Here is a 12,726-nt window from a genome sequence, read left to right as displayed (position 1 = left end):
GGTGGAGGAAACCCTATGCTCGCTTGGTGTACAGAATTGGAGAAGGCGCGCGCGGAGCAGAGGCTAGGAGAGCTAGTGAGGTCGGCCGTAACTCGGTAACAGGTTGTTATGGCCACCTAAGTAAGTAAGAGTTCAAAAATTTCAGGAATTGCCAGTGTCCCATCGGACACATGCCTAGGTGGCGGATAGGGGAATGCTCGACAGATATGCAGGGTGGGTGGAAAATAAAATACATGGCAAATATGAACTCTTTTTATCATCGAAAAATCCATTTAGTTTCTGTCTCACAATAAGCGTCTGACACAGAATGAGTGGGTGTACATGTAGGAAGAAAACGAACTCTAAACCCTTTAGAAGGCAACAAGAAACCACTAAAGTAAACTCCTCCGAAAATTTCAAAATAGTGATTTATAAATTTATGTGGTTTGATACATTTATTGGAAATCAGACTTCCGATAAAGAATTATAAGTTTAATGTTATAAGATATTTGTAATAATCTATATTATCTAATTTATTTATTTTTTCAATAGAAATATCAAGTTTTTATTTAAATTTATGGAAATAAAAAACGTTTAAAAAAATTTACGTTTCATACGAGTTAAAGAAACTTAATCCCACATATTTTTATGTTTTTTCGCATATTTTTATGGTTTGCCTCTAAGTCTTCTTCATCTTTCATGGCAGAACTACACTCGGATCAGGATAGATCGCTGATAGCACAAAAATTATATTGTACTCGTATTAACCAAAAAATATTAACAATATTTTAATTCTGTAGTAAAAAATTCCTTTTTAAATGAGACCAAATTCGATTGTGTACAAAAAAAACAACAAATTTTTCGAATTTCGAAGGCAGTCACAGCACTGTGTGACGGGGCACCGTTTCGTAACAGCAAATGCATTCCAAATGGATTTTACGAAGGAGAAAAAGTGAAGCAAATGTAAGCCACAGGGGAAGACCATGAAACATAGTAAGCTGCTACAACAACAACAACAACCATGAAACACCTACTACATTCATGTATGTGTGAATCCAGCACTCAGTAGGTTGAGACTCAAGCCAGTCAATGCGAAAATTTGGGGTCAGCCATCTATAAAGGAGCAGAAAGACTATTTCACTGCAGCTTTTAACCAACTTCTTTGGAAGTACTCCTGGCCAATTAAGTGAGAGTTCGACCATCATTAACATTTCTGGTAATACCAAGCGCTCATTCGGCCTATATGAGGCCAGCAATTGGGGAAAATAAATATTGATAGCTTTTACGGCTTCATTCTATATAAATCAAATCCAACGATTTTTTTCTCCAACTAAAACTAATGTGAATAAATGTATCCATTGCGTATACTTTATTTCATAGAAGGAAAGTTCAACTACTAAATCTATATATATAAAAATGAAATGATGTTCGTTTGTCCGCATTTTTTTGGGCCGATACGAGGCCAATTTTATTCGTTCTTTTTTCATATTATAGGGATCCACTAGAGGAAGGTTTTTAGCAAAAAAAATTTTTTTTTAATAATTTCTTCATATAAAAAAAAGAAAAAATTAAAATATTGTACAAATTGTGTTTTTAGTGAAAATTGCTCGATTCTTAGATTAAGTTCCGAATTAACATTCATTTTATATGTACAACTTTTTTTGAATAAATATGCGAATTTTTCGTTATTGTGAAACGATTTGTGTCGTGTATAAACAACAACATGTTTATGATACAGTCATGAATAATGTTAGCCATGGAACTGATGGATTGTTTTTCTTGGATGCTTTTGGAGGAACAGGAAAGACCTTTTTGATTTCATTGATATTAGCAACACTTCGATCAGATAATAACGTTGCATTGGCACTCGCTTCTTCCGGAACTGCGGCTACATTACTGGAAGGCGATCGCACAGCACACTTTGCATTAAAGTTGCCTTTAAATATGCAGGTAAATGAAACACCAACATGTAATATTTCGAAAACATCTGGAATGGCAAAAGTTCTTAAAGTATGTAAGCTCATCGTATGGGACGAGTGTACTATGGCACACAAGAAACCATTGGAAGCACTTGATAGAACTTTGAAAGATCTACGAGGAAGCCAAACAGTCTTTGGAGGTGCCATGATTTTATTGGCTGGAGATTTCAGGCAAACATTACCTGTGATCCCAAAATCTACGGCTGCAGATGAAATCAATGCATGCTTAAAATCATCGTATTTATGGAGACATGTAAACACGCTTACACTTGCTACAAACGTACGTGTTCAACTACAGAACGATCCATCAGCAGCTGAATTTTCACACCAATTACTGAAAATCGGAAATGGCCAAATGTCTGTCGATCCAACAGGAATGATTACATTGCCTAACAACTTCTGCACTTTTGCACTGTCTAAAGAGGCATTGATACAGAGTGTATTTCCAAACATAGTTCAACATTACAAAAACCATGATTGGCTCAGTGAAAGAGCAATTTTAGCTGGGAAAAATAAGGACTTCAATGATATAAATTCAGCTATTTTAGATCAAATACCTGGTGACATAGTTGCATATAAGTCAATGGACTCTATTACTGATCAAGATGATGTCGTAAATTATCCCACTGAATTCTTAAACTCACTCGATTTGCCAGGCCTACCAGCTTATAATTTACGATTAAAAATTGCAGCACCGATTATTATGCTGCGCAACAGTAATGTGCCACGACTTTGCGACGGTACCAGACTCGCTTTGAAGAAGGTAATGGGTAACGTTATCGAAGCAACAATTTTGAAAGGGAAGTACAAAGGAGAAGATCACTGATTCCGGCGGATTTACCATTCGATTTCAAACGTTTGCAGTTCCCTATTCGCCTTGCCTTCGCTATGACAATTAATAAGGCGCAAGGACAGTCTCTACAAATGTGCGGTATTAATTTAGAATACCGAATTTTTTCTCATGGACAAACGTATGTAGCTTGCTCACGAGTAGGTAAACCATCGTCATTATTCATTTACGCGAAAGATGGAAAAACCAAAAACGTTGTCTACCAAAAAGTGTTACAATAAAGTTCGAATGAAATTGTATCAAAGAACTTGCTTTGTTTTGTATTAATTTTATTCTCTTTTAGCAAATCATTGAATTTATCGCCTAGCGAAGCGGGGGAGGGTACGCTAGTTTTTTTATAAAACAGCAAGAAGAACGGAATTGAGGTTTGTAATATTACTACAACTATTACTGCATTATATTTCGCACATTGATTGATAAAACGTTCATGAGGTTATGGAAAAATTTAATCAAAAAAAATTATTTAGTGCCGAAAGTTTTTAGAATTATTGCATTTTTTATGAAATTCTGCTGGAATGACTCAAATACCTATAATACAAATCTGTGACTCCCGTGACCTTTAGCAACGCAAAAATACCCACCTTAAAAGGAACTATGATGTCGGGATTTTTTTCTAATTTATTTTTGAGTGAAAGTTGATTAAGTGACGCATCAAAATTAAGAGGTTATACACAGTTAGAAGGCCGAAAAAAGCGAATTTTCCAGAATTTTTGTCGGAGAAAACTTTTAAATTTATTCATCTAAAAATTTGGACACATCTTATCTTATCTTTTAACAATATTTTAAGACTTAGCATTAGTAAAAATATTTATTTAGAAAGGAGCTACAGCTGATCTCCGAAAGCCTCTCTCAAAAAAAACGTTTTGCGGTGACCACTATATCCACTGAACTGGATCCTCTGAAATTGAATTAACGAATGAACAGATTTCGTTAAAGTAATGTTAAATCTAATAATTAATCGAAGGAGAAAGCCATTTTCTAAAACAAAAATCGATTTTTGACCGAAATTTCGGCCTTAAATTGTTTATAAAAAAATTGTATCGGTGAGAAAAAATCTTGGATTAAGTACTAATATAAAAGATATATATAATTAACAAAGCTCGTGTTAAAATTTGAAACTAATCGGCTTAGGCGTTTTTGAGTCACAGTTTTGCTCACCGACTTTGAAAACACCATTTTGTACCTTGTACTTTCAAGCACTCTGAAACGCCTTTTCAAATTTGCGTGTAACTTCGAAATTATTCACCGGAACGATATTAAAGTTTTTGTGTGTATTCTTAAATTTATGTACATTAAGAAAAAAAAATAAAAAAATCGATTTTTTGAAAATTCTAACTGTATATAACCTCTTAATGGCAATGTTTTCTGAAAAGCCATGGAACTACTACTTCAAAATTCCAAATCTTCACAAAGATGTTCGAGAATATACTCCGCCTTACCCTTAGAAGGCACCCGACTATCAAATAAGTGCTTATTTTGTATCCTGCCACTACAATGAACTTTTTTTTGGTATTCAGAAAAAAGGTCATATGTGCGTGAAATTATAGATCTGCTTTTCACTTGCCCCTCAATTGAATTTTTTAACGAGCTTTAAAATTCCGAAGGGGTAAATGTAAGCGAAGGTATCCATTGCGTATACTTTATTTCATAGCAGGGGAGTGAAACTAATTTTGTTTTTGTTTTATAAAACGGCAAGCAGGACGAAGTTGAGGTATGTATTGCTCTACATATATACATATACCTTTATTTTTATATTATATATAATATTTTTTTGTTTATATATTTGTTTTTATTGATATAATTTTTTTTATATTTTATATATTTTTTTATTTATATATTTATTTTTATTTATATATTTTTTTTATTTAAATTTTTTTTTTTTTTTGTGCCACAGTCAAATGTTTACACTGTTTTAACAAGTTCTTATACTATCGTACTCTAAATTAAAATAGAACTAATATGTTTAGGTGTAAATATTATAACAATAAATATGTATTACTAATTTACTTAAGGAAATTTCTTATTATGTGACAAGAATTCAGCAGAGCCGCTTTTTGAAGGTCATAGATAAGTTGCTTTTACAGTTTGAACTTCTTGAGGTTTTTCACCAGATTTACGTGAACGAATCCGTGGGCCTATATGATCAGTGGCAATATAAAGACCTTTCTCAGTTTGCACTACCGCTTGATGTCAATCCCCAAATCGGAGTATTTGCTAATTTACTCTATGTACGTTTTATGAATATCTTTGTTCAATGGGACGCCAATGACTATGACAAACGCAGTGTTGTCATTTTTATTTATATATTTTGTTTTTATTTAATTATATTTAGTTTTATTTATATATCTTTTTTATTTATATATTTTTTTTTTATTGATAATTTTTTTATTCATATTTTTTTTTATTTGTAAAGTTTTTTATTTGTAAATTTTTTTATTTATATATTTTTTATTGAATTAGTACAAAGTAGAAAATCGCTCAGGTGCAGGCCGTCCAAAAATTTTAAATGAGTCTGAAGTAAGGTCTATAGTGCGTGATGTGAAGAAAAATCCCTTTAAAAGTGCGGTCAAAATATCACAAGAAGTTTCAACTACATCAGATACTAGCGTAAGTGCCAGTACAATGCGTCGAGCGTTGCACGCAAATGGGTTACATGGTCGTCTCCCACGAAAAAAACCGCTAATATCGTCAAAATATCGAAAAAAAACGTCTTTATTATGGAAAAAATACGAGAATCGGGATGCTTCTTTCTGGAATAATGTCCCGTTTAGCGATGAAAGTAAGTTCGAGGTATTTGGACAGAAAAAACGATTAAAGTCTGGAGATCCAAAAATAAAGAGTATGCCGACCAAAATTTGATAACCACAGGTAAGCACGGTGGGGATTCGGTGATGGGTGGGGATGTATGGCGGCAAGCGGAGTTGGCAATTTGGTTTTTATTGAAAGTACCATGAACAAAACAGATTATCTAAATATTTTACGAAATAATTTACTAACCAGTGTGCAGAAATTAGACTTGCAGGAATCTTGGATCTTTCAACAAGATAATGATCCCAAGCACACAGCAAAAATAGTAAAAGAATGGCTGCTTTATCGTACTCCTAAGACATTGGATCATCCTCCACAGTCACCGGACTTAAACCTTATTGAACATTTGTGGGAGCATTTAGATCACCAAATCCGGAAAAGGACAATCACCAATATGGATATGCTGAAACTCGCTATAAAGGAAGAGTGGGATAAAATTTCATCTGACGTGACAAAAAAACAAGTTGAGTCGATGCCCCGAAGACTGTCTTCCGTTATCAAAACAAAAGGGAAATCAACAAAATACTAAATCGATACAAACGCAGTGTTGTCATTTTTATTTATGTGTATATTTTGTTTTTATTTAATTATATTTATTTTTATTTATATATCTTTTTTATTTATATATTTTTTTTATTGATAATTTTTTTTATTGATATTTTTTTTATTTGTATATTTTTTTATTTATATTATATATTTTTTATTGAATTATTATTTTTTTTTTATTTATATATATTTTTTTATTTATATATTTTTTATTGAATTAATTTTTTTTTTATTTATATGTATATAATATATTTTTTTATTTAAATATTTTTTATTTATACATATTTTTTAATTTATATATATTTTTTTATTTATTTTTTTTTTCTTTTATATATTTATTTATTTTTTTTTTTTTATATATTTTTTTATTTAAAGTGTACTCTCTCCTAACGGACACCTATCTTAAGTGGACACCTCCCATAAGCGGACAAATTTTTCAGTCCCATAGGGGACTGCTTAAGATCGAGTCCACTGCATATATATATATATTTCTTTTATTTATGTATTTATTTTTATTCATATATTTATTTTTATTTATATTTATTTTTATTTAAATTTTTTTTTATAGTTTTTTTTCATTTATATATTTCTTTTTTATATATTTTTTTTTAATTTATATATATATTGTATTTAAAACAATTTTTTGAAAATTTAGTTGTTTCAAACTGTAAATTCCTTAAAATAATTAACTTGTTGAGCAAATTAAAAACCGAGTATGCAGCTTTCCTAATGAGAATCCATAGTTTCTCGTACATTTGAAATATTTCAGGGGTAATTTTTACTTAATTTTTTTAGGTAAATTTTTGTTTATTTTTCGACATAGCCTCCCTTTAGGCTTATGCAATTAGTCCAACGCTGTTCTAGTTTCCTGATCTCTTCCTATATCATCCTTCATAGTAGGATTTGTCATTGCCTGAAAAATATCCATTCACTTCTGCAATCCCCTCCTGGTTTGAATATAAAATTTTTTTCCCCGCCACCCATTTCTTCAAATAGGGGAACAAATAGTAGTTCGAGGCAACCGAGTGAGCCAAATCTGGGGAATAGGTGCGATGTGAAACGAGTTGGGATCCTATTTTCATTAATTTTGAGACCACATCTGCTGAGCGGTGAGCTGGTGCGTTATCGTAGAAGAGGAAAATCACTCGACTTCCTCGATTCAATGGAATGTCAAACACAAGGGAATAGACCGGTCTAGCTGCTACTAATTAAACATAACTTCGATACGCGCCAGTAATGTCAACTCTCTGACTTTGCACAGATTTTATGAATTATTCTAGTAATTTTTTTGTGCATTCGCCGATTTTCGTTGTATGCTAAAAGTATCTGGAATTTTGTGTTTCTTACCAAATATCACTTTCGGTAGCGGCTTTTCTAAAATAGCAAAAATTCACACGAAACTCATTTCACTAAACTTAAACTGTACATACAGAGCACTAAGGTGTGCACGCATAAATGAAATCAGATATGTGTTAAATATCTACATACGAACCGTTTATGTCCAAACCAGCTGCATGAGAACTTTCTCGTATTATCTGTCTTCGCTTCGATTTCCAACACGAATTCGATTCCTCCGAATGACTTGGACAACAACATGTAACTTTTGCCTCGTATACAGAATCACTACTATCTAAGAAACAGCAACGACTTTTAGACACTCCACTGCATTCCTTAGTGGTCGCATTGGGAGTAGTCGCATATTGAATATCATTTGAATTTAGTTGCGTCACCTCGTCAGTTTGCGCATATTTTGGTCTGCAAAGAAATAGTAAAACACGTAAATAATCACATACACATACACATACACATGTAGACTTATGCATACGTTAATTTAGTTTCAAATAACATCGCTAGAAAATGTGCTGGCTAAAGCTACGTAAAAGCGTTTTTATATTTGCTATGTATTTTGCATTTGCCTACAGGTAGGGCGAGCGAATGCATTAGTGCCTGAAAGTATGCTGCGTTTTTGGGTTGTAAGCATTTCATAGGGTAAGTGTGCGCTATATGAGAACAGTGCGCTTGTAAACTGGTTTATGGGTAGATATAAGTTCAGACTATGGCAATTCATTTTGTTTGAACCAAAGCATACATTTTAGCCAGGGATGGAAATTTATCGTTTTTTTTTTACAAAGCGACTCAAAAGTTGGAAAAGTTGCAAAACTTGAAGAATGATTAAAATTTGGTTTTGGTTTTTGTTTTCTTGTTATTTTTATTTTGTGTTATCTTAATTTTGTTTGCGCTGTAGAATAATTTTATTCTTCGCTCTAGAATAACGACAGCTTCTTAATTTCAAAATGAATTTTTCTTTATGTTTTCTTTTTTTTACTAAAATGTAATGGTCATTCCCTCTTTTTTATATTATTTTTTACTACTTAAATTCAAAACTTCATGCAGCCGAAATTAAATTAAGTCTAGGATTTGAATGGGCGGCCGCCGTAGCCGAATGGGTTGGTGCCTGACTACCGTTCAGAGGAGCTACGTATGAAAACACCAAAATGATAGAACAAATTGTTTCTAATAAATAAATAATAAATAAGTAAAATAAATCGCGTAGATTATTAATATTTTTTCTCGTTTCTAGCGACATTCTTTGTATATGGAAAAAATACTCAACACCGTCGGGGGAAAAAATAATCAAAAATCAAAGAAATGTTTTAGCGACTTCAAACTTTTACTTTATTGCACTAAGATTCAATGGGCTTCAAAACTGCATTTACGAATTTTTATTTCAAAATGAATGAGCTCTAACACTGAGTTCCAAAAATCGCTCTAAAACTGTAATTAAAAACCTTGGAGTTGGGCTGAAAATATTGTTGATTTTTTAAATTATTACATAAAATGGGAAAACTAATCTTATATAGTTTTTATTAGACAATGAGCAATGATTTTATGCAAAAATAGTGACAATTGAAAAAAATTTAAAAACTAGTCGAAGTAGTTTTGTCGTCGGGTGTATGCATCTCTATATCTATCTCGATACTTTCATACTGTTTCCAGCAACCGTTATGTAAACAAAATTATTATACTAGAAGCATGCGAAGTTATAATAACTATAACAAGAAGAACAAGAGGGAGCAGTATTATTGCCATCTTATAGGTTTCACAAGGCGGCGCAAAATTAATCCTCCATTTTTTTATACTATTTTATTAAAAAAAAATTAAATAATTTTGAGTGATGGAAGTCTTTATTTTGAGCTTTACGCGCTCTATTTATTTATGTATGATATGTATGATACTTATGTATTTACTTTTTTATTTTTATTTTTTTATATTTTTTTATTTATTTATTTGCTTATTTAATTTAATTAAGTAGTTATTTATTTATTTATTTTATTTATTATTTACTTATTTATTTATTTATTTATTAAGTTATTTTTTGTTTATTTTACTTATTTAATTTATTTATTTGGTTATTTATTTATTTACTTTATTTATTTAATTCATTTAATTTATTAATATTTATTATATTTTAATTTAATTTAATTTTATTTTATTTTATTTTATTTCATTTCATTTTATTTTAATATTTTATTGTATTTTATTTTATTTGAGCTTAATCCATCTCGGCTATTGCCGAAGATTACACATCCCGGATAAAATTTTCCAGGGGGCGTAGTCCAAGTTCCAGTATGGTCGACTTCTGCATGTCTTCTAAGAGGTAATGGCAGTCATACTTCTTCAAGTTTTTTATTAAATGCTTAGGCACTAATCCAGTGGAGGATATAACTATTGGAATTATATTCACTTCCCTCGCTTTGTACATCCGTTTCAGTTCTGTGGCCAAAGCTGCATACTTCGATATTTTGGTGGAGTATGTGCTTTGGATGTTGCGATTAAGGGGCACCGCTATATCGATTACTTCGATCGTTTTATTTGTCTTGTCGAACAAGATGATGTCAGGTTTGTTGGCAGCTGCTGTTTGATCTGTGGATATAAATCTATCCCAGTACAGTTTAAAATTTGCATTTTCCAATATTGCCTTTCGTTCATATTTAAAATACAAGACTTCTTGTAAGAGACCGTGTTTTATCGCAAGTTGGTGGTGGAGAATCTTTGCTATATTGTTATGTCTCATGACAAATTCACGGGGGGCAAGTACGCTACATCCAGCAATTATATGGTCGATTGTTTCGCCGTAAATGCCGCACCTTCGGCATCTATCTTCTATTGCCTCGCCATGTATCGACCTTCGGAAATTCCTTGTTGGGATAACTCGGTCCTGGATAACGATTACGAAACCTTCTGTTTCAGAAAATAGCTTTCCTCTTTTCAACCATAAATTGGATGATTGTGCCTCAATCCATTCCATTTCGAGATCATTTTATTTATTTTATTTTATTTTTTATTTTTATTTTTTTGTTAATTTAGTCTTTTTTTATTTTAGTCATTTATTTATTTAATTAATTAATTTATTTATAGTTTTTTAATTAATTTTTTTTTTTAATATATTTAAATCATTTATTTAGTTTTTTAATTTAGTTATTTATTTATTTAATTTATTTAATTTATTTCTTTATTTACGATTTAAAATTTGTGTGATTAATTTTGTACCACCCTGTATAAAACTTTACCACATTAGTATACACTTTTTAATATTTCATGCTCTCACTAATAATAGTTTACTCTTTTACAACAACAAATTTAAACGCCAGACTGCATCGCGTTTTGAGTTTTACGCCTTGAAAAATAAAATTTAATTACTAAACTGAAAATTTATTCGTGAGTAAAATTTTGAAAATCAAAATATAACCATTATTCTTTACCAAACCATTGAAATTAAGAAATAATCAATATTCTTCAGTAAAAAATTAAACCATAATTATCATTAAGCTGGAGTGAGAAGTCAAGAATTCGAAAATAGTAACTCAATTTAACTTAGGAGAGCAACGATTGCCATCCCTGGATATTAACTACATTGGTTCATATGTATGTTTGTATATAAAATTCGAAGGAACATGTACTAACTAGGAGGGGCAACACAAGCATGCGGGATAAATAACAGAGGCAAAACAAGCAACATCTGAAAATACGAAATTTTCACCTGTTCAACGCAATTCGTTGCTTGTAGCTGCACGCACTTTTCGCACTCTCATTCGAACTCACTTCATTGGAATTCTGTGTTCGGCATTCTTTGGCAAACTTACAGCAAGTTTCTGGCATTTTGTTTAATTTCCCAACATTAACTGAAATTTTTTTAATTGCATTTGTATTATTGAATATGAAGGTAACTTTACAGATTTGCTAATGAGCGGCTTGCTGTGATGGAAAGATTACGCCAAGCAAATATGGAGATTGATTTGGAAGAAAACCTAAAAACATTCAACATTACAAAGAGGTGCAAAAATAATTTCTATTATTAGAATAAATAGCAAACATTTAGGTATATGTGTACACCTGCGTTCACAATAATAGCAGCGCGACTTGTTGTGCAGGCTATTCGTTGTTTTTTTTTTTTGTGTACAAATAAATTTTTTATAAAAACTATATTTTATATATTTTCATGCTACAACATTGACCATATAAGTTAAAGTTTCATACTTTGCACAAAATCGAAAACAAAAAACTTAACGCATTTTCAGCAAAATTTCAAATTTTTTAACCAGATTTATTTGGTAGTTTTCCAGTACGCCGTTTTATAGCTCATTGAGTTTTGGTATAATAAAGTGCAACTTTGAAGTGGCTTTAAGCTCGCGTTGATTGTAGATATTTTTTTTTTTAGCGGGTGATTTGTACAACGATAATTTGGAGCGTTCATTAGATGAAGGAAAATGCAAAGCATCGTCAGCAAAAACAAAAAAAATACCAAAAAGTAACGCGCGTGTCGAGCCAATTTACACCTACTTTTTATTCTACAAAAATTTAATTCTAAATTAAAACTACGTACCCAAAATTTCTGATTAAAGAGTTTGAAATTTTGATGAAAATTTGTCGAATTTTAATAAATTTTGTGACTGTGAAACTTTGATTTATGTGTTGATGTGAGCTAAATTTTCATAAAAAATTAATGAAAATTAAAAAAAAAAAACAATAAATGCAGTCAAAGCTAGCCAAAATACGCGATTCTGTTATTTTGCTCGTAAGTGTATGTGCTCGTATATGCATAAAAGGAGACCGAAATCGAAATTTAGTTACAATGCTAAAATAATACAAGCAAAATTCTTTTCTCGCAATAAGTATTTTAATTTCTAACCAGTCACGCTTTCATTTCATTTCATTTCAATTTATTAATCAACAAACAATAATGCTTAGTAACAAAGTTCCTAGTAGCTTAGTAGTGTGCTAATTAAGATAGGGTTATATTGTATATGTATATCCCCTAGAAATAATACAATAATAATAATAACAACAATTACAGATTAAGAGAACATAACAGAATACACACAAAAAAGGTGTAACATTATTACTGTAACAAGTGTCTTGCTAAGGGGCTTTAAAATTAGCTTAGAAGAGGAGAAATCAAATTATATGCCATCATGCGACAATGTAAACCAACTGTAACTCTGTAAAGTCTCATTGTGAAGATCATAATAAAATGCGGGTTTTGCTATTCCCAGGCGCAGTAAT

At 31.1% G+C, this 12,726-nt stretch overlaps 1 protein-coding gene across 1 annotated transcript in view; it reads right to left on the bottom strand.

Moving 5' to 3' along the window:
- The window catches only part of LOC129235492 (uncharacterized), an 81,182-nt gene extending 69,711 nt beyond the window's left edge, over positions 1 to 11,471 (bottom strand). Inside the window, exons 1-2 of the mRNA XM_054869358.1 lie at positions 11,204 to 11,471; positions 7,655 to 7,917 (exon numbers count right to left, since the gene is read on the bottom strand). Of these exons, the coding sequence (XP_054725333.1) occupies positions 7,655 to 7,917; positions 11,204 to 11,322 (382 nt within the window). The 5' untranslated portion in view covers positions 11,323 to 11,471. The remainder of the gene's footprint in view (positions 1 to 7,654; positions 7,918 to 11,203) is intronic.
- Between the last annotated feature and the right edge of the window lie 1,255 nt (positions 11,472 to 12,726).

This window comes from Anastrepha obliqua, chromosome 1 (assembly GCF_027943255.1).
Source record: "Anastrepha obliqua isolate idAnaObli1 chromosome 1, idAnaObli1_1.0, whole genome shotgun sequence".
NCBI classification, from domain to species: Eukaryota; Metazoa; Arthropoda; class Insecta; order Diptera; family Tephritidae; genus Anastrepha; species Anastrepha obliqua.
Note: the sequence above shows the minus strand (reverse complement) of the source record. Positions and strands in the feature narration are given on the sequence as shown.